The sequence below is a fragment of the Clavelina lepadiformis genome, chromosome 5 (assembly GCF_947623445.1).
Source record: "Clavelina lepadiformis chromosome 5, kaClaLepa1.1, whole genome shotgun sequence".
Taxonomy (NCBI): domain Eukaryota; kingdom Metazoa; phylum Chordata; class Ascidiacea; order Aplousobranchia; family Clavelinidae; genus Clavelina; species Clavelina lepadiformis.
In genome coordinates this window covers 19,890,303-19,914,137 of record NC_135244.1, presented here as the reverse complement: position 1 = coordinate 19,914,137, position 23,835 = coordinate 19,890,303, and the positions used below count along the sequence as shown (strand labels likewise).

At 35.7% G+C, this 23,835-nt stretch overlaps 4 protein-coding genes across 4 annotated transcripts; 2 read left to right on the top strand and 2 right to left on the bottom strand.

Moving 5' to 3' along the window:
• Positions 1-331: 331 nt before the first annotated feature.
• On the bottom strand, positions 332-4,609 carry LOC143459329 (heme A synthase COX15-like). The gene is made up of 10 exons (XM_076956426.1): positions 4,470-4,609; positions 3,025-3,135; positions 2,835-2,942; positions 2,464-2,621; positions 2,041-2,227; positions 1,739-1,821; positions 1,387-1,553; positions 805-959; positions 591-707; positions 332-477 (listed from the first exon to the last, which is right to left on the bottom strand). Exons 2-10 carry the CDS (start codon positions 3,112-3,114, stop codon positions 346-348), a joined length of 1,197 nt encoding a protein of 398 aa, XP_076812541.1. The 5' UTR covers positions 3,115-3,135; positions 4,470-4,609; the 3' UTR covers positions 332-345.
• LOC143459330 (serine/threonine-protein phosphatase PP1-gamma catalytic subunit B) lies at positions 4,607-6,500 on the bottom strand. Its single transcript, XM_076956427.1, has one exon. The coding sequence runs from the start codon at positions 6,416-6,418 to the stop codon at positions 5,426-5,428; it is 993 nt and encodes a 330-aa protein (XP_076812542.1). The 5' UTR covers positions 6,419-6,500; the 3' UTR covers positions 4,607-5,425.
• Positions 6,501-9,630: 3,130 nt separating this feature from the next.
• LOC143460066 (large ribosomal subunit protein eL6-like) lies at positions 9,631-13,444 on the top strand. The gene is made up of 5 exons (XM_076957432.1): positions 9,631-9,713; positions 10,673-10,911; positions 11,975-12,167; positions 12,715-12,899; positions 13,253-13,444. Exons 2-5 carry the CDS (start codon positions 10,693-10,695, stop codon positions 13,403-13,405), a joined length of 750 nt encoding a protein of 249 aa, XP_076813547.1. The 5' UTR covers positions 9,631-9,713; positions 10,673-10,692; the 3' UTR covers positions 13,406-13,444.
• Positions 13,445-14,571: 1,127 nt separating this feature from the next.
• On the top strand, positions 14,572-17,727 carry LOC143460895 (failed axon connections homolog). The gene is made up of 4 exons (XM_076958571.1): positions 14,572-14,966; positions 15,991-16,117; positions 16,371-16,709; positions 16,819-17,727. Exons 1-4 carry the CDS (start codon positions 14,923-14,925, stop codon positions 17,104-17,106), a joined length of 798 nt encoding a protein of 265 aa, XP_076814686.1. The 5' UTR covers positions 14,572-14,922; the 3' UTR covers positions 17,107-17,727.
• Positions 17,728-23,835: the final 6,108 nt, after the last annotated feature.

Here is a 23,835-nt window from a genome sequence, read left to right as displayed (position 1 = left end):
TTACAAAAATGTTTACACACAATTTCAGAACAAAATAAAGTTTCGACAAAAAGGATCAATTTATTGATGAGTGAAGTTGCTTGCTTACCTAAGTAAATATCCATTTTCAATTAAAGTCATTATAAAGCTAAAAAAGCTTTAAAAACAACTTTGCTATGGTCCCTGCTCCAGATAGAAAATCACCAACAATAACCATGATGCTATTATTTATTTGGGTCTTGACAATAGAGCAGGTAGACAAATGCTATCTGCTCCAGAAGTATTGAGTCCTAATTTTGCTTTGAGCAACGTCTTGACCTACAAAGTGCAACAAATAGTGTACAGTACAACACAAGATAATTATGTTTATTTCGGTATCCGCCTTAATTCATGTGACAGCCAAACCGCAAATGAGAGAAGTGTCAATGACCCAGACTGATGCATGGCAGCAGTTGGTGTGGGTACGTACGTCAGAAGAGTCGTAATTCCTAGCAATACCTAAAAGACAAACAAAAATGCCATTGAAAACGAGTTCTTCAGATCTTTTGTATTGATTGTGTTTGACAATACACAAGTGAACCAGTCTATACTAATTGTCCCATTTAATAGACCTGAATTACACCCATTCCCATCATGAAGTTGGAAGCAAGCAATGCCCGGCTGTGTAAGCCTGGAGTTTTACGTGTCAGCCACCACGTGTAAGTAACGAATGCTAATGTCGCATGACCCTATAACACAGTAAGAAATTGGTTTTACAACTAAACATCACAAGATGTTACTATTCTTCTTTCTTTCTACCATTCTTTTGATATTCATTAAACTTACAAGAAGTCTGTGGTCAAACTGCACCGTAGTTGGATTTTCAAAAAAATTCTTCCATTTTGGAGAATGTGTTAAGATATCAGACGGTATCCATCTGTCCGCCATCTTTGGGTAGGAATTGTATGTCAAACCAGCGTCAAGCCCGGCAACAAAAGCACCTAGAAGACATAAGTGCCAATTTTGCTGTCAAGCTGTAATTTTGTTCAGTGTCATAAAACTTATTTCGCTTTTGATTAAGGCTTGCTGGTGATAACTGTGCAGCAATCTTATTATTAAGTGGGATGATCGCTATCTTTAATCTTTCTTAATTAACAATAGCTATTTGGCCGTTTTCAGTATTAAAGGCCTTCATAATTTACATTCTCCGACCAGACAACTAAAAATTATAAGTATGTAAAAAGGCTGCCGAGTGACAAATATTTTTGCTGTATTTATTTAGTGAAAACAAAAGGAAAAATACAGACTAAAGTGCGATTACATACATTGCTGTTCATATATATATATTGTTCAACTAAAGTTGTTCATAATTTGTTTATGCAAAAAACTTCGACTGTATTCGCATAAGTAAAATATACATTTTGTTACCCGATAAGGCTGTGATAAAAACAAGTCCCTTTGTACTGTAGGCTATGCGGCGTAACTTTGACACCGCTTTTGTGTCCGGAATGCTTCTTTCCGGTAATAATTGTGTAAGTGAAGTGTAGAGTAAACCAGTATAAAATAAAAACGCAGATCCCAAATGTGCAGCAAGCCTAAAAAGAATAACTACTTTGTTGTACTAGATAATAAACCCACTTACAATATTTTAAATTCTGTAAGACAAAAACAGAAAAACCACACAAAAATGATGTGCTAAATATAACAACAGCACAGAAAACAAAACAAGTGAAAATTCATGTCTATAGATAAAGATTGCCAAACACCATGCATGTTATACCTGTACTGGCTTACTCGTGGAATTTCACTCTGGTTAAACTTATCTTGTAAACCACTCTTCACCATATACCAGCCCAGAAGACCCTTTGATGATAAATTGCGTCATTCAATAAAAGTAACAAAATTAAAGCAAAAGTGTTAATATTATATATTTTATGGTTTTGACACAGATTTTATTGCCGAGCTACTAGCACTATCAATTAACATATTAATGCAAAAGCATGTAGTGGTATAAATATACAGGACACACAAAATTACCACTAAAACAAACCATGCATTGGCAACATAGTATTATTTTCACACCTGAAAAACCAACAAAGATCCCAGAATGCCAGTTCGAATTTTCATCTTTCTGTCCAACCAACCTTTCTTCAAGAAATATCCCAATGGAAGAAAATAAACAAGGCCAATAAATCTCCCCCACATCCGATGCCCGTATTCCATGTGCCATATAAACTTGAACTCGCTCAAAGTCATGTTGTGGTTCAGTCTGCAACAAGGTGTACGAGAATGGTAGCAAGCTTTACTAGCAATAGCATATTGTTGTTTTCTGGAGCATCCTACTTGGAACTTATCATACTTACAAAATATCTAGAAAGTTATTCTTTTTGATACAATAAAGTTACAAATATCCTGTATCATGTACTGTATATAAAACACAAAAGCCAAAAAGACAGGACGCCTTAAACAACATAGAAAAGTACATAATGGTCAATGCATACTTACATTTTAAACTCTGGAAACTGCTGGTATTTTTCAAATTCCTTCGTCCATTCCTCATGAGTAGTAGGCGGCTTCATGCCTTTGATCAAATGCCAGTCAACCATCGAAAGACCGGACTCAGTAAGTCGTGTTACTCCTCCAATCACTACAGCTCCAACAGTCTGCAAATGCCAAACCAATACTCTGTTTTCTAAAAAACTTTACTGCAGTCACAACTCATCAAAAGTATAACATATTACATGTCTTACTACTTAATATTTATTTACTTACTATTTAATTTACTAATGACTAATTATTTTTTTTGATAATTACTTTTGACAATTTGCATTGCAAACAGCAATCACTTTTGTAATCAACGATAAGCCTAAAATTACCATGCCACAGCAACCAGCTAACCACCAGCCTATAGCCTTTTTAGGGGCACTAGGCGCAATGGCCTTTGCATCAGTAGCAGACCTTCTCATGATCACACGAGGAACAACCTTTAAAAATAAAACTTGTGATCTGGCTTGACTTTCGCGTCCTGGCCCTTACATAGTATCGGAACGTGGCCAAACACCATACCTTCAAATGCCTCACACATGTGTGGTAACTTTGAAAGGAAGTTTTGTAGCTTGCTAAATGATGCATAGCCCAACGACTTGAGAGTGACATTTTCTTTTGAGAAACTTGATTCTGTTAATTACCACCACAAGATAATAATGTTAAAGTAAAGTTTGTTTTCATATATATATAAAGAAGTGGTGATATCCAACACATATGCAGGTTAAAGCATTTCTTCAACTTTGCTTAACTAACACGCATTAGACACTTCCTAAATCCAACGTACGGTGTTTGTACCTCAAAATCAGAATTTAGGTTTGAAAGCTGTAAAATACGTAACACAAACGAAACGTCTTCCTGCCATCAGTAAATAGATGGTGGGCGAGTCAATTATAGAAATTGTGCATATGATGCAATTACGTGGTGGTTGGGCAACATGTGTGAAAAACAAAAGTACCAAAATCGCTCGATAACAGTGTCAGAAACCCTTGCCGAATTAAAACTGTGCAGACTTTTCTTGGTCTGAGCATAAAGATTCCAATACAATACGATGGACACGATAACAAATCCATCAAGCTGCTTAGAGCAGTTTTGTGCTGAAATGGAACAAAAAAAAACTTTTCCTTAATAAATTTTCCACTTATTAGAGCACTGTAGGTTGCAGCAAGCATTAGTGCAAGTTCGGATTGGAAAATAGCGTCGAAAATGTATATAAATAGGACACCTTCAAGGACAAGGTGACAGTTCAACTTAATACAAAATGTCGACAACCATGACAGCTTTATGAAAATAACTGCTTTTCCAGAACATTGACAAGTGGTCCCAGCCATGGAAGCTAGAAGCACTATGGACCACACAACCAACAGCAAAGTCAAAGAATTAAAAAATTGACTAATTCCTTTTTGCCAAGGAGTAAGCAGTGACGATTGATGACTAAAATTGACAACGTATGGTAAAACTTAGTGTTTTAAGCACTCTCTGTTCGAAACTTAAGCAAACGCTTATCAAAGCAGATTTTACCCATCCCAGGGCACTCTATCATTTTCATTTGTGTGCTTGTTTACAAATGAAGTTAATTTCGGAGTGCATCGCAATTTCCACATCTCACTCAAGAATGTCCTCTATTGATAAAAGAAATTTTGTAATTTTTTTAACTTTTTGTCTGAAAATTCAAATTTTTTGTCTATTTTTCACAATTTAAATTTAAAATCTGATGGGAGATTGATGCTGTTTGAAAAATGTTAGTCAAGTGAAGTTGAATAAAATGCTTTTACTTGCATTTTCAATCCACACTCTTTTGTTGCATATATATAATAAGTCCATAAGCCTTGCATTTTATTTACAGTAAATGCCCACGGATACATGAAGTACAATATAGATTAACATTGGTGCTATAAATACCAGTACCGGTATATCTTTGTAATCAATCATCTTTAAACATTATACATAGCTAAACTCTAACTTACCAGGTACTTTAAACAGCTTACAAGTTAGAATGGAATGTTCCTTTAAGGTAAGACTAAAATTCTTCACTTTTTAAGAAATTCAAACACTACAGGCAATCTGCATCTAATGCTTTGTAAATACTACCATACTGCAGCAATCTATGAATACATAAAAACACTTTGCCATTTCCATATTTTAATGAACCTTATAACAAAAAGTGGTCATCATCAAATAAGCGGTAAAAAACATTTGATTCGAGTAAAATAATTCTTTCCTCAAATCTTTTCAATATTCACCCAGCAAAATGTGTGAATTTAGTATTAATAGCTCAAGCATTAAATATGCCAACCTTTCAGTAAAGATGATTTTATGTGTTCAAACAAGTTGTGGCTGTACAATATGTAAAATGCAGGAAAAATTTAGCGAACAAAGAACAATCTACACGAAAGCAAGGTATAAATTGTGGCGCTGAATTCTAAATCTAAATAAAAAGCCTAATTAAGTTCCACAAGTTTAATCTTTGGGTACACAAATTCAACAAGTTATCTACAAAATCAGGATTATAAACAGATACTTCTACTAGAGCATGAGCATAATAAAAAGTCACTACCCAGGTGTAATTGTATTACTTGTGTATGTTTGTACACTTTTGTATGCTGACCTAAAATATGTGAAGGCTAAATTTGTAATTGCCAGGATGAATTTCACTATGGAAGTTCTGATTAATTCTTAGCACATGGGTGAACTATGTGCAAATGTAAATAATCTAGAAATGAAAATTAGAAAAAAGCATTTTATGATTATTTTGAAACTGCAATGATTGCAAAGAAACCATATATGCACAAGTACTTCAATCAACTGCAGAAATAGTCCTAAAATACAGTTGAAAAACAGTAGTGGACAAGTTACCAGCAACCTTCCTAAATTCATTGTAACTAAAGTCTGCTAATTAGGCCAAATATGCACAGTTATTTCTTCACTTTTTCCCTTGTTTTCCCTTGTTTGCGTTATTACGAGGGGGGGTAACGGGGCGTCCTGCATTTAACCCACCATACGGGAATTTCTTTTTGTCAGCAGGCTTCAGAATTTGGAAGGAACACATCAGAGTTTCGTCAACGCTCATCATGGCCCCAGCATTGTCAAACTCACCACAATAATTTGGAGCAGAAAACAAAGTGACAACCTGGCGTTTAGCAAAGAATTCATAACCGTCCTCAACCACTTGATGTGCACGACAGATAAGATCGAGATCATGCTTATGCAAGAACTTGGCAACCACTTCGGAACCAAACGTAAACGATACACCACGATCGTTTTCTCCCCAGCCGAAAACTTCTTTATCCGGATCTGACCACAGAAGATCACACAAAAGACCTTGATCGGGAACATCTGTTGGTCGCATGATGCGACGGATTTGTTCCATCGATTGAAGATCAGGTGAAAGACCACCGTGACAGCAAAAGATCTTCTCATCGATGATGGCTGCCAGTGGAAGGCAGTTAAAGCAATCTGTAAAGGTCTTCCATAACTTGATGTTGTATCTTCGCTTGCACTCATCATAAAATCCATAGATGCGATTGATACTGGCGCATTCATGGTTCCCACGAAGTAGGAAGAAATTTTCGGGGTATTTTATTTTATATGCCAATAGCAAAGCGATGGTTTCCAACGACTGCTTTCCCCTGTCAACATAATCCCCTAAAAAGAGGTAGTTTGATTCTGGGGGAAAGCCTCCGTATTCAAATAAACGAAGAAGATCATAATACTGCCCGTGAATGTCGCCACAAATTTTAAGAGGAGCTTCCAGCTCCAGCAGGATGGGCTGGCTTAAAAAGATTTCCCGAGATTTCAAACAAAGGCCTCGGAATTCATTTTCAGTCAGCTGTACATTTTTCCCGGGCCGGGAGCCTCTCACTTCCAAAAGACTGGCAATTATCTTGTCGACATTAAATTTATCAGAATCGGCCATTTTTCAGTTGCCTAATTACACCAAAAATTAACTGACTGAATTTCTGCAAAACTAATATAATTTAATAAGTGCTATACGTTCATTAGCCTGTAGTTATTTAATGAAGTTAAAATTAACTTATTTTAACAACAAAAGGTGCTCAACCGGTGACTGAATTCTTTAATGAAACCAACGTTTTGAAAATCCATTAAATAATTCAATCACCAGTTGATCTTCTTTTGCTGTTAAGATTATGCTTGGTGGCACAAATGGTATCTGTGACTTATTTTAGTTTACAATACATCCTTATTCAACAATAAACAGTATTAAAAAGATTACGAAGATCGGTGAACTTAAAATTGTTATAACAAATGCTGATTAACTTAGTTAATGTGTTAATGCTAATGTTAATGATAATGTGTTAATGTTAATGTTTAGTTAATGCGGTGCATTAACTAAATAATAAATAAAAAAATTTGGCTTGCTTAGGTTCAGCAAAGTGTTTCGTTGTTTCCAGCTTAATACGTGTCATAATATTTTTTTATCTTAAAATTTTTGAGCACACTCACATTTAAGATTAGCAGTTTGCATGCAATTCTTCAAATAAAAGCAATGAGGGTTAACATTAACCTATGGAAGTAACAAGGCTGTAACATTACAGGCTGCCGTGTACCGTGATGGGGCAACTGCTGTGCTGCTGTATTGTGCGATTTGTAATATTCTTGTTTCTTGCTTGAAAAAAGTAAGTTATACTGTACAATGATCTTGCGGACCGGAAATAGTTCAATGTACAAAATAACATTGGGGCCAAGTTTTATTGTAAAGCGGGCCGGATGTGGCCTGCGGGCCGGGAGTTTGACACATATGGTCTTGCCGTTTACCAAAGTAGCCTTTTCCAAATCCAGTAACCGACTGCCAGTGAAACGGACATTGCCCGCATACAAAGGCATCCTGTGGTTGAGCTTTTGCATACTAGACCCCATATAGACTGTTTCCGAGTTACTAACGCAATTTTTTTTTGGGTGGCAAGATGCTTTCAATCGCATATATACTTATCATGTAAATTGTTGACTCACTGTGATTCTTTTTTAAATTGCAAACTTTCTGGGCCTTGGAGTGTAAAGATTTTGCTCAGGTGAGTTGCATAAATTTCTTTACATGAAAAAAAAATTTTAAAAATGTTCTTGTTCTTATTTACAGTGGTTTGAATCTTACGCACTGGGCTTGTCTGATGTGACGTCTAGCTTGAAATAATCAACTAGAAGTAAATACAAACCGAATTATTACATTCAAATGCACCACAGGTACCACGCAAAGTCGTACGCATTTTACATCACATGCTACGCTGACCACATAACGTGACTTTATATCAAATAGTCCAGTGTGTACGATTCAAACCACTGTAAACTAAGAACAAGGCAACATTTTTTTGTCGCCTAAAGCAATTCATATGCAGCTCACCTGAACAAAATTTTTACAATCCATTGCCCAGAACGCTTGTAATTTAAAAAAGAATCGAAGTGGATTGACATTTTCCACTGTTAAATATAGGCGTTCGAAAAAATCTTGCCACCCAAGAGTAACCCGGAAAAGGGTGTATTTTTAAATAAGTTTTTTGATTTTTTTTGATAGTTTTTAGATAATTTTACTACCCACAAGTTCCACTGGATTGGAATAAGTGCCTTGCCCAAGGGGGTTACAAGGCATGGCGCCACTGGGTATCGAATACGCAACACAACACGTCGGGTGTACTCAAGTCATACTCTGCTATCTGATTAATAGGCGTGAAAATAAAAAGTTTGGCGTTCAGATTGATGAGTCTCGTGCATGCAGGAGCCACACTTTCTACAATAGCCTATGCCTAAAATAACATATCTAAACTGATAAACGATCTAGGTTAGGCTAAACCGTCTACGCAAATAACGGTCCTGTGTATCTTAGAGGAACTCCAAGATCAGGACCATTACCATCAAGGTTAACTCTAGAACTTCTCAAAAGATAATAACACCACCTTGACATAAGAACTATCGATGACAATCAGGCTAACCGTACCCAGCAATCCAGCACCCAACCCCCAACCCCCTTTGCAACAAACCTTTTCGGATAGGACTGCTTTGAGCCTTTCAGAAAAAATTTTTCGTTTTTCTCCTTACATAAATACGGTGGCCCATACGATCCACTGCAAACAAACTTTAAGGTTTACGCGGCAAAATGGTTTTGATTGGGTAATAAAAGTTTCGCTCTGACAAAGTTGGTTTTGTGATGCAATAATTAATCAATCACGCTATTTATAAGGTTGTTCAAAAAAGTATACCTAATTTTATTGTTTTATTTAATCTTAATTTTGAAAATTTAGCGTTTTAACACTATTGTTAAAAAGAACGACCTGCTGCAAAAAGAAATGACTCTCATTGTTAAAAGCAAATACTGTTTAAGAAAATCATGTTTCTTTCTTGTCATTTTTAAAAAAAATACGCCAATCAAGAAACAAAAAATTATATAACCAACATTAAATTTGCTTTAACACTCTTAAGTGTAGGCTTGATGAAGTTAATGGGCCACCGTAAAACCAAAAAGTGGATACAAAGAAAGAAATGCTGTGAATTGTCCCAATTTTAAGTAACAGCAAACACTCATTTCGCAACTTTTTGATTTACCTAAAATTTGCCCAGAATTTTAAAGATTTCAAAGGAAATGTTTGTTTTTAGCAACATGTAAGTTTTTTGAGCCAAACCAACAGCGTTTTTCACAAAACTTTGGTTAAGTAGGTGGGTCTGCTTTCGATAACCAATAAGTAGAGCCACATCTTTTTCTTTTCCATATCAAAAATTTGTGCGGTTTTTGTACAGTATCAACAAATTACCTGGAAGAAATATAACGCTCTGCTGTGTAGCTTCGGGAAGGACTAGAATCAATTGGTTCCAAACCTGAAATTATGTGAATAAACATTTTCTCCTTAATGTAAATCCTTTTTCAATGAAAATTTTAGTTGTTATCCTTTTAAATGTGTTTTTGTTTTATAAAATGTCCAAAATTTGCACTCCTTCAAATGAAACTATTTTAGCAAAGTCATATACATAATATATGATTTAATATCATTTTTCCAAACGTTACTAAGGTCTAGAAAAAATTGTGAAATGCAATAATATTTTTGATAATACCAGTATCTCCTTTATGTAAAAAAGATGTAAAACCTTTAACATATCAAATAATAAATAACGATGGTTCCACACAACGGCGCTGTTTTGTGATCGTAACTCTACGTTCAATGCGGGATGGCCCGGATGAATTCTTTTCTGATGCCTGATTTGGCTTGGTGAGTTGTGTGGTGAAATTGTATTAAAAATCGTTTTTAATCTTTTCTTTTAAGGTTTTTTTGGCTTGTAGAAAGTAATGAGTGGTATTAGTATGAATGGTGATAGTCACAGAAGTTTGTAATGGAAGTATTGTTGCACGTTGGCACGTATAAATAGTCGTTGAATATAATCGAACCTAAGTTTCGATGATCTTTAGACTGTCACTATTTCAATCGTACATTCGAAGTTATTTTTCACAGTTTCTGAACTTAACATAACAGAGTAACTAAACTTTTCTTCTGATATAAAACTTATTTCTATCAATTAAATCCTAAATACCCTCAACTAGAAAGTATGGCAATTTTCTAAAAGAAATCGGGTGTGCGAAGACAGAAATATTTTTATGACGGCATGAACTGAAGCCTCGATTCTTTTACTTATTGTAACATATGGGTCTCCTTTACCATTGCACTCTAGTATCAGGTTCTAATATTGACCTTAGTGGAAAGTGTGTCAATTTAATTTTCACCCTGGTTTGTAACAAATAAACAAAAAAGCTAAGCTCTTGAATGCCAATTTATAATAAATTAACATTGAATGAAGGCTTAAGTGCACGCCAAAGTTTACGTTTTTTTTATTAGAATGAATGACAAGTCCTTGTCAAAAACTGCCTTACTTTCTAGTATTGATAAATCATTACATCATAATTCCTTTTCTCTTAGCCTACCTTAATAACTCCATCCCATTCAGGCCTTCAAGTCAAAGTATCAGTGTACAACAAACCCTTATATTGATCAAACAACCGACATTTTCCTTAACTATAAGTTGGAGTTAAGTTAAAAAAATTTGGCATGCAAGAATCTCGTGGGTGCTGACGCCACATTTTCCACTATGGCCCTAAGCTAACCGTGTAAGCATAATCCAACTTTACAGTAACTCTAAACTGTAAGTGTGTTAAGTTTTCTGTTTTATTTTGTAGACACTCCAAAGTGGTAAGCCATGGCGGCAAAGACTCCTCGAAAGCATTCTTCGAGAAATAAGCCACTTGATGGCGGCATTAACAGATATTCCCGGTCTGTTATGTATGCGAAGAGATATGCATTTAAAAAGCGAAAAAATGTTACTAAAATTGAAAAGAAACGGGAATCTGTAATGAAGGAAAAACAAATTGGCGGTGATAAAAATGGCTCTACTCGCTTGGTCAGGATCAATAAATTGGTAGGTTTTGATTTCGAAAGTATATCACTGAAATAAATTCTCTGTATTTTTGACGTATTTTATTCATCTTTTAGGAAATTGTATGCAATCGAAGGGTTTACCTTTTCTAAGACTGTAGGTCAGAGGTCGGGAACCTTTGGCTCTCGAGCCAGATGTTGCTCTTCTAATGACAGCATCTGGCTCGCAGATAATTTTAACCTGGCATTTCTTAGCATGACTGTTACGAATAAAACTTTTCATATAATTGTAAGAAGCATGTTATTAAAGTGTAAATTCAGACGTTTATCGTTATCTAAAATTGTTGGTTTTGCTTGAAATGCACACGGTAGTTGCCTTAAGTGTTGAAAAATATTATATGGCTCTCACGGAAATACAATTAAAAATATGTAGCTTTCATGGCTCCCTTAGTTAAAAAGATTCACAACCCCTGCTGTAGGATGATACCGAACCTGTTGGCGTCTAGTGTGGAAGTGAACAACCAGATGACGTCCCAATTTGAGAATCTGGGGTGTAGCATGTAAAGGCATCCTGTGGTTGTGCACTTCTGCACTAGGTCCACCTAACATGTAAAATGGTTAAAGTTTGTTCTTGACTTAAAACAACATGGTGGTAAAAGCTTTCCCTTTGCAAAAGTGAAAGATATCCCAGGCATGTCACGTCTGAGCAAAGGACAGAAGTAACCTGAAATTGTTATGCACTTTAAAGGGTGTGATACTTCAGAATAGTTTATTGTAGATTAATAACAGGTTTAGGATTAATAGGCTGTTCTTACTCTCTTAATAGGAAAGTTTCTCACATTGGAATTTTTAATAAGATTTAATACCTACTGCAATTTTTTAAGATTTTTCCTGTCACAGAATGGGTGTAGTAGGAATTGTGACAGAAATATATAAGTTCAGTAATTCTTTGCTTTGGACAAAATTGTGACTGTGGTTTGCCGTCGTCTTTTAATTTTTAAAATATTCCAGTTTATACCAGTTGGTTGCGAATCGATAGAAATAGAACTTAATGACAAATTTTGAGGTTTTAATTGCAATGTGCAATTGCAATATTTTATGTTTAGCCGAGGTATTATCCCACGGAAGATGTTCCTCGTAAATTAAGATCCCACGGAAAGAAGCCTTTCAGCCAGCACAAAAGGAGACTTCGTGCTTCTATCACTCCCGGAACTGTCTTAATTCTCTTGGCTGGGCCTCACAAGGGCAAGCGAGTTGTTTTTCTTAAGCAGCTTGATACAGGGCTCCTTTTAGTTACAGGTGAGTTTGTAAGTTATAGGTAGGTTTATATGTCGGTTTGTTTGAAACATACTAGTTTATGTGGTATATACTTAAGTTTGTGTGACTTTATTAGGGTGTACAGAACTTCAGAATTTCTCTACTTTAAAAAACTACATTATATGTTTTTGTATTACATAATACTTTCGATTTTTTTTTGCAAATATTAAAAACAATATAAAAACAGTATCAAGAGCCATAACAGAAAGCAATCAAACTTGTTGTCATGCACTAAAAGCGTGATGTGGAAAGTTCATTAAGGGATGTTTAATCACACTGCTTAATAAATGACGCGAAAAAGTGAAACCAAGACTACATATAATATTGTTGGCTAAAACAGATGTTCATCACTTGCGTAAAATGGCTCTGATTTATGCTTGAATGATGAGTTTGGAAGTGCCGTCTGATATATTTTTATTTATATCCTATATTCCATGACGCAACATCCACAACTGACAAGCATACTTGTTTACAAATTCTAAACATGTAGTTGTGTGCTATTTATTTAATTCAAAATCTATTGCTGTAGGGCCTTACAAGTTCAACGGAGTACCTTTGCGCAGAATCAATCAGGTCTATGTGATTGCCACCCAAACAAAGATTGACATTTCTGGAGTAGACATCCCGGAAAGATTGAATGACGCTTACTTCAGGAGGAAGAAGCTCTCCAAGCCTAAGCATGGGGAAGGTGAAATATTTGACACTGACGAGGAGGTGAGTTATTTTTGAAGTCTCAAATCTTTTGTCTATTGTGGGCTGTTCAACACCAACTTCATTAATTCAACACATCTAAAACGATTACTTAATAATGACAACTTAGCCAAACTAACAAATTAAAAAAAACTAAATTAAAGTTCCACCGTTGCTTCATTTAAATTTTGCCAGTCACTGACTACAAACTTTTCTTCATTTTTGCCTGTGATGTTATTTGTTTCAGCTTTGGTTGAAAAATCATGAAATTAAACTTCCTTTACTGAGGCATAATAAATAGGTTCTAGTTAAACTTTATTCGTAGAAATCCGTTGTAGTTTATTGGAAGCAATGCAATGTTGATCATGTTTTTCCAGAAATACACGGTCTCAGAAGAGAGGAAGCAAGACCAAGCTGCTGTGGACTCACAAATCGTCCCCATTGTGAAGGGCATGGACTACATGCAAGGCTATCTTGCGTCTAAGTTCGGTTTACAAACTGGACAGTACCCTCACACTTTGGTTTTCTAAAATGAGTTAGCGCGCAATAAATATCCTCCAAGTCTTGAATTTTCTGCGTAATTGTTTTCGTCTTTTGCCGTATTAGTTGTGGAAAGTTGTTACATCAGTTAATAGACACTGCTTGCTTCAGTTAAATACATCATTATTTTCAAAAGTCGCACACAACACAACCTTGCTTCACAGGCAGGTTTTCATACAAGTCGATTTAACTCGGGCAATACTCAAAATAATGCTGGATTGGGATTTGGGAGCCGCACGTGTGCTTGTCACGAGAAGCTATGCCGGTCATAAAAATTATAATAACGGAGTCGCTGTAGCGACAAATAGTCAACATTAAGTTAGATATGCCTACTGTAATACTTTTCGTTATCTTACAAAAAAAACCACTAAAGGCTATACCAACAATGCTTGAGCATTTTCCTGTTGTTTTACTTTATACAAAATTAAAATTTTTACGAACAGAAAAATAGTCGATACGCATAATTCGTTATCTATACGGCACTTACCAGTCATTTGGATGTCTGGAGTGCGAATTTTCATCGTACACTACGGTATTCGCTGGCTTCACATTTGTTGTCATCCCGACTATCCCAATAACAAATAAAGCAGGATACTTGGTGTAGCCGCCTTGTTGTCCTAAGAGAAAGTTGACCATTTTCAAATCAACGCATATCTCCCAGTTATGCTCAGTATAAGAAAGTTTCTTGATGGGATGATGATGGTTATGCTTGATTGGAGATGATATAAACTAATCTAAGGCCTTATTTACCTCCCAAGTGAGGAATTTGTGCCAGACAACTCAACATTTCGACAAAACTAATTAGCTGCTTCACATGGCTTCAGTTTTTATTAACTTATGTTACTCACTAGCATACATTTCTAACTTTTCATGGTATATGTAGGAAGAAGCAATATCTCGAAAACTAGAGCCAACTCAGCAAAAGTAATGGCATTTTCGGACTCAGTACCCCTGATATACCCCTAAATCGATCTAACATATCATGCCTTTTGAAAAAAAAAAGTTTTTGTTGGCCTGTGTTATTTCAGTTTTCGCTAGAGTCATCATTTTTTACTAATGCTATCAACAGACGTGTTTGGTGTTACTTGTTATCCTTCTGTTAATTAGGAAACTTCTTACAGGCTCAGTAGTTGACATTAATGAAATGTTTCCCCATAGAGAGCTGATTTAGTTAAAATGGTATCCTGTACATGGCGCTCTTTCGGCTTTTTATGTAGAGTCCTTGTTATGTAACATCCCTGGACAGCGTTATATAACAACGCATGACGAGGCAAAGTTTGCGAATGTACGGTGCATTACTTTTGAAGTTAATGCACGTCGTTGCAGCCTGTAATCTTTTGGAAAGCGACATTTTACAGAAAGTGTAAAATTAATGCTACAGTACCCACTGCTTACGCAGATGTTTGGAGAATATTAGCTTTTCGGAGCGCTTCTGTGAATATAGATAAATATTGCATTTCAAGTCACAATCCTGCCGTCTTACCAGTGATCACTGGAGTACTGGACCATGTCAAATGAAACTGCCGTGTCCGAACAAACTTCACCGTCCAGGTAATTAAGAACTCTACTTCATTCAAAAAGCTAGTATTGTTTTTACATGGAATAGAACTTTTTTTTGTCCAGATGTACTTCGTACTGTAAGCGTTTAGCATGCCGTTAAGTTCTTTTTGATTTGTGTTATGTTACTAAGTTGTTCTGCATAACATTATAGCAAGTCGACCGTAACTCAAATTAGAGTCAAGTCATTGTTAAATCAAAGTCTAGTAGGTTATGGAAAGCTTGCATTTTAACACAGGCAGATGTACACCAAAAAAGTAGGACCTATGTTTTACGCCACACCAGTATTAAAACTGTAATCACTTTCTGCCGCTACTAGGCCTAACTCTCAGTTTAATGAATGGAGCCGATTGGAAAGCCGTTGACTTGCACTTACAACTTTTGTATGCTTGTTTCTTGTGACACGATTTTGTGATGCCACGCTAGGATAGCTGAAGCTAATATTTATGCCAGTGTCGTAACAATTTTTGCTCTTTTGCCACGCTGATGGTGTCTAGCACATCATACAAATTTTCCATACCAGATCAAAGTGACTTAAGTCATTCATGACACCAAGTCAAGTCAAATCATTTTTTGCATGTATAGGTGGTTGTTCTTAATTATTGTGTTGTTTAGATGAACCGGCGTAGATAATAAGTTTCCTGGTGGTGAAAAATGTGTTCAAAAGCTCCTTGGTTAAAGTTAACCCATTTTGAAGGGCTATCATAGCAACAATACAGTTAAAATTAAATTTATTCACACAAGGAAATTTGTTTCAATGTAGTTCATACAAACATTATGCAACTGAAGTCAAGCTGAATCATTTTGCTTTTTTTTTATAAACAACCAGAGTCAAGTCACTTCAGAAATTATGTGATTCGAATCTATTTGAGTCCTTACGTTTCTGTCACATGAATGTAGTATGCAACTAATCCACTGATCAACACGTGTCAGTTGTCTCGATGACAAGTTTTTTCAAAGTACAGGCTACAATGCACAGCTATCAAGATCTTGTTTTATTATTTCAACACTTTTACAGTTGTCAGACGGATGGTGCAGCAGATGTTACAGTGTATGGGCTGGGAAGGTCACTCGTTGCCCCATGTTTTTCGCCGTTCACCTTAAAACTCCAGACTTATCTGAGAATGGCTGGAATCAAATACAAGGTCTTCCTTTAAAATTGCATTAGTCTGTTGTATCCATAATTGCAATTATTCTCATTGAAATATTGCAGCCAGAGCTGATACATAATAACAAAAGGTAAATTGTTTAAAAAGTGTTAAACTTACTGTCTTCTGTCACCTTAGGTGACTCATTGGTTTATTGTCTGCCCAAGGAATACTTTATTTACCGGTAGTACTGGTAAATAAATATCAAATTTCTATTTATTAACCTTCTTTAATGTCATGTAATTTGTAGTTTGAAGGTTCTCTAAAGATGTCATCGAAAGGAAAGATACCATACATAATTCACAAAGGCAAGCAAGTGGAAGATACCTCTTTCATCGTTGAATATTTGAATAAAGAGTACAGCGTCGATTTGAATGCGCACCTTAGCTTATCTGAGAAAGGGATCTCTGTTGCTTTTCAACGTCTCATTGAAGAGAATTTAAATTGGCCATTGACTTATGAACGGTGGATATTGAAGTATAACAATCTTGTGGATATTTTACCATTTACCTCCTTTAAGAAGAAGATGTTTAAGTTGGCCACTTCTTCTCCATTTGGAATGAAATCAAAAGTTCAAGCCAACATGCATGTACGTTAGTTTATGTTGTACAGGATTAATTATATTAAACGTTAACCAGCATTAGGCTTATTTAATACCTAACATGTACTTATGGTTGTCGTTTTAACACATGCTGCAGGGTCATGGTATTGGTCGACATTCAAAAGAGGATATTTTTAAAATTGCTGAAAAAGATTTGACAAGCATATCAAATTTTTTGGGTGACAAGCCGTTTCTCATGGGTTCGAAGCCAAGTCAAGTGGATGCCAGTATCTTTGGTCACATTGGTATTCTGATGTTTGCTGCTACTGATTTTCGAACTCATAGATTTGTTAAGGACAATCTACCTAACTTAGTTACTTATTGTGAAAGAGTGAGAGAAAGATTTTGGCCAGACTGGAATGATCGAGTGGCCGAAAATATTTAATTGGTCACCTTGAACATACCCATGTGATGCCTGTAATTCCTTAAAACAAATTCTTTTGAAATTAATTTTGTGTGTTTATGCTATGGTATTATCTTCAAAAGTAATTTATCAATTGCATTACATTCATTTATTAAGATGCTTCCATTAATGTGCTGATTATTATTATTGCTATATTTGCACTGGTATTCTACTTTGTCTCGTTCCGATGTTTACCTATCAACTGTAGCACTGGTTCCTGAACGAAATTCCATTGGCAGATTGATATGCACTAACACATGTTATGTTTTTAGTGATGCACTTATATGTGTGATTCACTTCACTATTATTTGGCAATGTAATGATATTGCGTTATCGTATCATCATGGTAAAGAAGCGGTTTTTATGACGTGTTTTGAAGTCGGCATACTTTAACACAATGTATTTCAAAACTTGTTTTTTGTTTTTTTCATTTCGTTGTTTGCTATTTATGATGTTTTCACTGACCCTATGCAAATATTATATGATTACACATTTACACCACATCGTAAAGATGATATACCTAAATTTTTATACTTTTAGAGATATTAAATTATCTTTGCTTTTAGAGGTATTAAAATAAAGTAAATCAAATTTTCCTGTAAATTTAATAAGCGCTTAACTGCAGATTTACTGGTAGTGAACAACAGTGCCAATATGATAGTTTTAGTTAACCAAAGCAGTTTGCTCTCTTTGTTGAAGTTATGTGATTCCGGTTACGTCATATAACTGTATAACATTTCTGGATTTATGTGCAATGTAAAATCGTTCCATAATCCCCCAACCTATGCCTCATACGTCATAACATGTGAAAAATCATCAAACAGCGAACAATAGAGTTCGAAAATAACAACTAAGTTATTTTATCCAATAATAACGAAATGTCAATAAGATGATTTTAAACTAATTTGCCTAACATTTGATGACAAAAACAAGCTTGTTACGATAAATGCGTTGCCGATACTACTTTATTTCATGAACAAAAATACGAAGAAAATTATACAAGTCCAGTGTACGTATTCATTTATGTTTCATTAAAAGCGCGGTGGGGACGAAAAATCAAGCCAGTTGTTACTAACATGCGCCAATGAACAGGAAAAAGTGACAAAGCCGAAAAGGCTTAAAACGTGGTCAAGAAAAATAACGTTAATCACTGGTCAACAAATTTTTTTTTTTTTTTGTTGCATGAGATTTTTTAACTGATTCTACACAATCTTGGGATGCTGATTTCAAATCTGCAATCAGTTTCTTTATGCATGCTCTAGTTTTTATGCAATCGAAAATTCAAATTTTTTCGTTTCTGGCTCATATTTAGTGTGCGCTGTCTGTATGGTACAGTACCAGTGTTTCAGATAGAAGCTTTCAGCTCTTTTAAGTTGTAGCCTATTGCTGTTTAAGGGCGTTTGAAGAAGCTAAGCAGTTTGATTATAGTGAGGTATTGCGGACAGATGCTGTAGGATAGGTTATAAGCTCTATTTTACACTCGTAAATGCAAAAATAAACCTGATTCATTTTGTTATATCAGTGTTGTGTACACGCTTTTTTCGTCAAAGATGAAATATAACATCGTTCGTGAAGCCTGCCTACAGAGCTTACTTTGGCATCCATCTTGGCGATCAAGATAAGAAATGGTCTCCACATATTGTGTGCCATAATTGCGAACAAATGCTCAGAGACTGAACAAAAGGAAAGCGGAAGAGTCTGCCTTTTTGCATTCCAATGGTGTGGCGTGATGAACCCCAAGATCACACGACTGACTGCTACTTTTGCATGGTAAATATGAAAGGTGTTGGCAGGAAGAGCCGACTAATGCTTTCTTATCCAAGTATACCATCAGCTATACGACCTGTTCCGCACTCTGATAGATTCCCTCCTCCAGTCTTTAGTGGTTTTACATTTTCTGAAGATGAAGAAACTGAATCGGAAAGGGAAGAGGTTATGGAAATGGAGTATAAAAGAACAGATACAGAATCTGAACACTCTTCTGGTGAAACCAGAGTAGCTGTTCAGCAGTTTAATCAATCAGAACTGAATGACTTAGTACGTGATTTAGATTTTTCCAAGCAAGAGGCTCAGCTCTTAGTCTCCAGACTCAAGGAAAAGCAGGTTCTAGAATAATCTGTAAAGGTTTCCTTTTTTCGAAAAAGTGAAGAACTCTTTCTTCCCTATTTTTCAGAGGAAAATATGCTGGTATATTGTAACGATATACATGGTCTTCTCGAACAACTGGGTATCTCCTCGTATGATACAGAACAATGGCGATTGTTTTTGGACAGTTCCAAGCGCAGCATCAAGTGTGTCCTTTTACACAATGGAAATGTTTATGAAGCTGTTCCAGTTGGTCACTCCACTGTCTTAAAGAAACGGCATGATGACATCAGAATTGTTATGGATTTGCTCAGATAACATGAGCACAACTGGATCATTTGTGTTAACCTCAAAATGGTTAGTTTTCTCCTAGGTCAGCAAAAAGGATACACTAAATTTCTATGTTATCTATGCATGTGGGACAGCAGAGCACGTGAAAAACATTGGACACAGAAGGAGCGGCCCTTACGTGAAACATTTCAAGTTGGCATGCCTAATGTAACACACAACCCAATCGTAAGCAGAGACAAAATTGTTTTTCCGCCCTTGCACATCAAACTAGGTCTCATAACACAGTTTGTTAAAGTTCTAAATCCTGACAACGAGTCCTTTCCTTTCATCATCTTCTTTACACTTTCCCTGCTTTATGCAAATGATAAAATTAAAGCAGCAAACTCAAAAAACGTACAAACTCAGAAGTTATTGGATTGCCATCATTCTTTTTAATGTCATTTTGCAAAAAAAAAATCGCTTATTACATGTATTTTACCAGCAAAAATGTTCTTTGTTACATTTTTTCAAACATTTGGTGCCTAATTGTCTGTAAATACAAATGCTAGTGGTAACACAATAATTTCTGGGAACCTATTTTTGTTTTGAGGTTGGTTATTCGACTATATGCAAGAACGTCATTTGACAAATCATGTAATTTTCAGAAAATTTGAATTGAGTAAATAAAAAATAAAAAATCGCAATTTGCAAAAAATCTAGACCTTGCAGAAAAAAAATAAGGTCAGATTCGGATTCAGCGCCCCCAAATTAGGTAAGAACAAGTGTTGGTAGAAATGCAACAAAAATTTTGTTGACCAGTGTAATAATTGTTGGTAACAACTAGCACGGCCACTAAACCTAAAATTAGTTAAATCCAAAAAACATAAGTTGAAAAAGCGAAAACTTAAGGAGACGAGCAGGTGGTGCATTCAAGCAATTGGTGATTGAAAATTGCTTCAATGCTCCATATCAGTGGATAGGAAAAGAAACCCCATACCGGGCAAGAGCCTGGTTACGAATAATAAACGTTCAAATTTGAACGTTGTCTAGGTTTAAATTGATTAACGAATCTTTTCCTAATAAGGCACGCAATTTTTGCAGATGTTCAACACAGCAAATCCGTTAATTTGGGTGTCAGTACCAGTACTCGTATCATTTACTTTTCGCCATTGACTATGGTGAGTAAAAAGTATGGTGCTAACATCGTCATAGAAAGACCAAACAAGAATTACGATCGCTAACCATCAATGAATGGGAAAAAAGCAGCAAAGTCCTGAAGGCTTAAATAAGTGCAGGGTGTAGATTACAGTGGTGCTAAATTATGGAAGGATAGCACCGCCACCTAAAACAAACCCAGAATGCGTTCATATTAAGACTAAGCACAACTAATACACCAGTCTGTTACAAACGTTACACACAAAAAATGCAGCACGACTTAGATCCAAAAACAAATTGAAATTTAACTCTGTGATTTGTATTGTTTGCTGATCCTTAGACAAAAATAACAAATTTCTTATGCTACAAATTTTGTTCACAATGATGAATGCAAGAATGCCAAAACTACGGTATGAAGTAATAAGTTGTCGAGATACAAGGACGAAAACAGGATTTTCTCTCATAATACCGTTATATAAATTTAACCAGCTTGATAATCTCGGAAGTTGCATTCCAATAGAGAGCTAACCAGTTAAAACCGTGGATAGAAAAAAGCGCGACTCTGTAAGAACAAACATTTTGACAACATAAAGTATAAGAACAACGATTTTCTAAAATACAGTAAGTTTATATATACGGTAAATAAGAATTTTTGTGTTTTTATTGAAAAAATTATTGCCTGGCATAGTTTGACATATCGTATATTGTTTTTAATACACAGCCAAGGTTTTTGCCAATTAACATATGTAGAAGAAAAGGAAAGCCGAAAAACAAAGTGAAAGTTATATTTCAAGCTTTTCGATCGTTGCGTGAACTCAATTAAAATGCCAACTAGTTAAATCAAAGATTGTTTGATAATACAAGTACAAACAAGATGCAAAAAGGTCGAAAACGATACGCTTATGTAATTTCAAACTTGTGAGTGAACACTGTCTGAGTCACAACCACATGCGGTCTGGCTGAGTGATATGGTAACTACCCAAAAAGCAAGAGACGAGAGCTTAAGGCACACAGGTCGCAAGATACTTAAACGCCACGCTGTTCCATTCGTTTGGGACACGTTTAAATAACCGATCTCAACTAATGACCGGCGAGGCCGTTTGACATTGATAAAAACACACAAAGAGCTTTTCTGCAGCTCACTATAAAACGTTTTGCCAGAAATCACTACAATATCTTCAGTAATCCATAACCTACCGGTACATGGTAGTAGCATTGTTGAAAAACAGAACCTTTCTAGAAGTAAATCGGAAAAAAACGGAATTTTTAAACTCAACATTAATGAAATTATGAGTCGTTTTGGCTGTGTCACATCGACACTGGAAAAAATCAATCAGAATTAAAAACTTCTTTATATTCCTTTTTACAACATGAAATAAGCCAGAAAGTTAATTATAGGCTTGGATGCTTGGCTTTCCATACATCAATCTTGTCGGAGTTAGATCCTAATTTTAAATTCCTGTAAATTTTTCCAGCAGACTGTTTAGACCGACATTCAACTAAAGCACACTTAGAAACCTCTAAGACTTTCTTCTTCTTTCCTCTAAGACCTTCTAAGACTTCAACGTACACTTTATCGACTCTACCAGTCTCGTTGGTGTTGCCATCGGAAGCGCCTTCTTGTTCGGCCAAGTTGTGTGGTATATTGGTAAGAATCATTTTTTCATTCGCATCAGAAAACTCGTTGTAGTCATACACCTTTATCTGGTCTCTATCTTTCAGCAAATTTTTCCACTTCTTTGACATCTCACGAAGAGTAAGTATCACTGTCATAGCGTGACCCTTATCAGAGAGATCTTTCACAACATCGACATAATCTTCATCGTTAGCGATTAAAACTAATGCCGAGGGCGGAGGATTTTCTGATGCAAACTTTTTCATTTCCTCGACAAGAGCTTCATCATTAGCATTTGACTTTTCACTTTCTATTTTCCTCGCATCTATCATCGCTTTATCACTGTGAATATATTTTGTCACTTTGTTTGATTTGGATTCTTCTTTGGAGTCTTTTACAAAGTTTCGAGAATATGTTCCAATAAACCTAACTTCAACATATTCAAAGAAAAATTTTTTTCGAATATTCAATGCAATATTGTAGCCTTTATTAAGGTTCTCAACGTCCCAAAAGAAGCCTAATCGTTGCTTGTTAAACTTCACCCTGCAAATTTCGGCATAAAAATCGCACATTTCAGATTCCTTTCCTTTCCAGCGTTCAGATACGAGTGTTCCTTTTCCGCTTTCCTCGAAAAATTTCTCCATCTCTGGTTTGTTACGCCGTAACGATTCACTAAAAGCTAAAGGTGGACCAAAAAGTTTGGGCAAAGTAAAGAGATATGACACAAATTGGTTGACATCGTCACTTATTCTCGCCAGATAGCACAACACATTAAAAAACAATTTTTTTTCGTCGTCTAGGCTTTCTGTTCCGGGAATAATATCATTAATGATATCTTCCGTCTTAACTCCTCCTTCTTCGTAGGGAACACTATGATTGCGCATTTGGCTGATGAAATCTTGCGCACGCTCTCCGTATTTCTCACATAATTCTTCAAATCGCTCATGAAAATCATTACAAGAAGAATTGTACCAGTCTTCAAGAAAAGATAAATGTTCACCAGACAGGTTACGAAAACACAGACAGTGCAACAAACCGGCTACTTTTTTTTTGTAGATTGGAAAACTTTGGCAACTTTGGGCAAATTGATGAAGAATAAGAAGGAAATCTTTTTCCTCGTCACCAAGATTTTCTAAAAAACACTTTCCACTGTCACTTTTTGGTTTGGGAGGAAAGTCTGCATCAATTTCCGCAGCAGTCTTCGCTGTAGAGCGAGATGATGTGTACATTGTGGTCATGTTACTGGTGTTGGTGGCAGCATTTGTTTTCGTATTTTCAGCCGACATCTTATTTCTAGCAGCCTATCCTTGTATACATATAGCTGTATAAGACCTTGGTGCTTCACGTCCAAGAATATACCATAAAATTTAACCCTGTACCTTGCAATGCATACGTTTTATTTTTGAAATATCTTATAGTGAAATGTATACGACAATGAGTGTGACCGCGCTTCCAAGCTCTAATTTTGAACTTAATGTCGAAGCAGCTTTTAAAATACACAAAACATATAACGTATTGTGCTATACTGCTTCCGAATGTAACTTAGTCGTAACCGACTTGTTTTGAAACTCATTGTATATCATAAC

What these genes read in the sequence shown, in the direction of transcription:
- LOC143459329 (XM_076956426.1), bottom strand. Translation starts at nt 3,114, where the DNA reads ATGTCACTCTCAAGTCGTTGGGCTATGCATCATTTAGCAAGCTACAAA. An exon ending in CATGTGTGAGGCATTTGAAG is followed by an intron (nt 2,943 to 3,024) that starts GTATGGTGTTTG and finishes TTATTTTTAAAG; the next exon opens with GTTGTTCCTCGTGTGATCAT. An exon ending in CCACGAGTAAGCCAGTACAG is followed by an intron (nt 1,554 to 1,738) that starts GTATAACATGCA and finishes TATTCTTTTTAG; the next exon opens with GCTTGCTGCACATTTGGGAT.
- LOC143459330 (XM_076956427.1), bottom strand. Translation starts at nt 6,418, where the DNA reads ATGGCCGATTCTGATAAATTTAATGTCGACAAGATAATTGCCAGTCTT.
- LOC143460066 (XM_076957432.1), top strand. Translation starts at nt 10,693, where the DNA reads ATGGCGGCAAAGACTCCTCGAAAGCATTCTTCGAGAAATAAGCCACTT. An exon ending in TGGTCAGGATCAATAAATTG is followed by an intron (nt 10,912 to 11,974) that starts GTAGGTTTTGAT and finishes TTTTATGTTTAG; the next exon opens with CCGAGGTATTATCCCACGGA. An exon ending in TATTTGACACTGACGAGGAG is followed by an intron (nt 12,900 to 13,252) that starts GTGAGTTATTTT and finishes ATGTTTTTCCAG; the next exon opens with AAATACACGGTCTCAGAAGA.
- LOC143460895 (XM_076958571.1), top strand. Translation starts at nt 14,923, where the DNA reads ATGTCAAATGAAACTGCCGTGTCCGAACAAACTTCACCGTCCAG. An exon ending in GAACAAACTTCACCGTCCAG is followed by an intron (nt 14,967 to 15,990) that starts GTAATTAAGAAC and finishes ACACTTTTACAG; the next exon opens with TTGTCAGACGGATGGTGCAG. An exon ending in TGGCTGGAATCAAATACAAG is followed by an intron (nt 16,118 to 16,370) that starts GTCTTCCTTTAA and finishes TGTAATTTGTAG; the next exon opens with TTTGAAGGTTCTCTAAAGAT.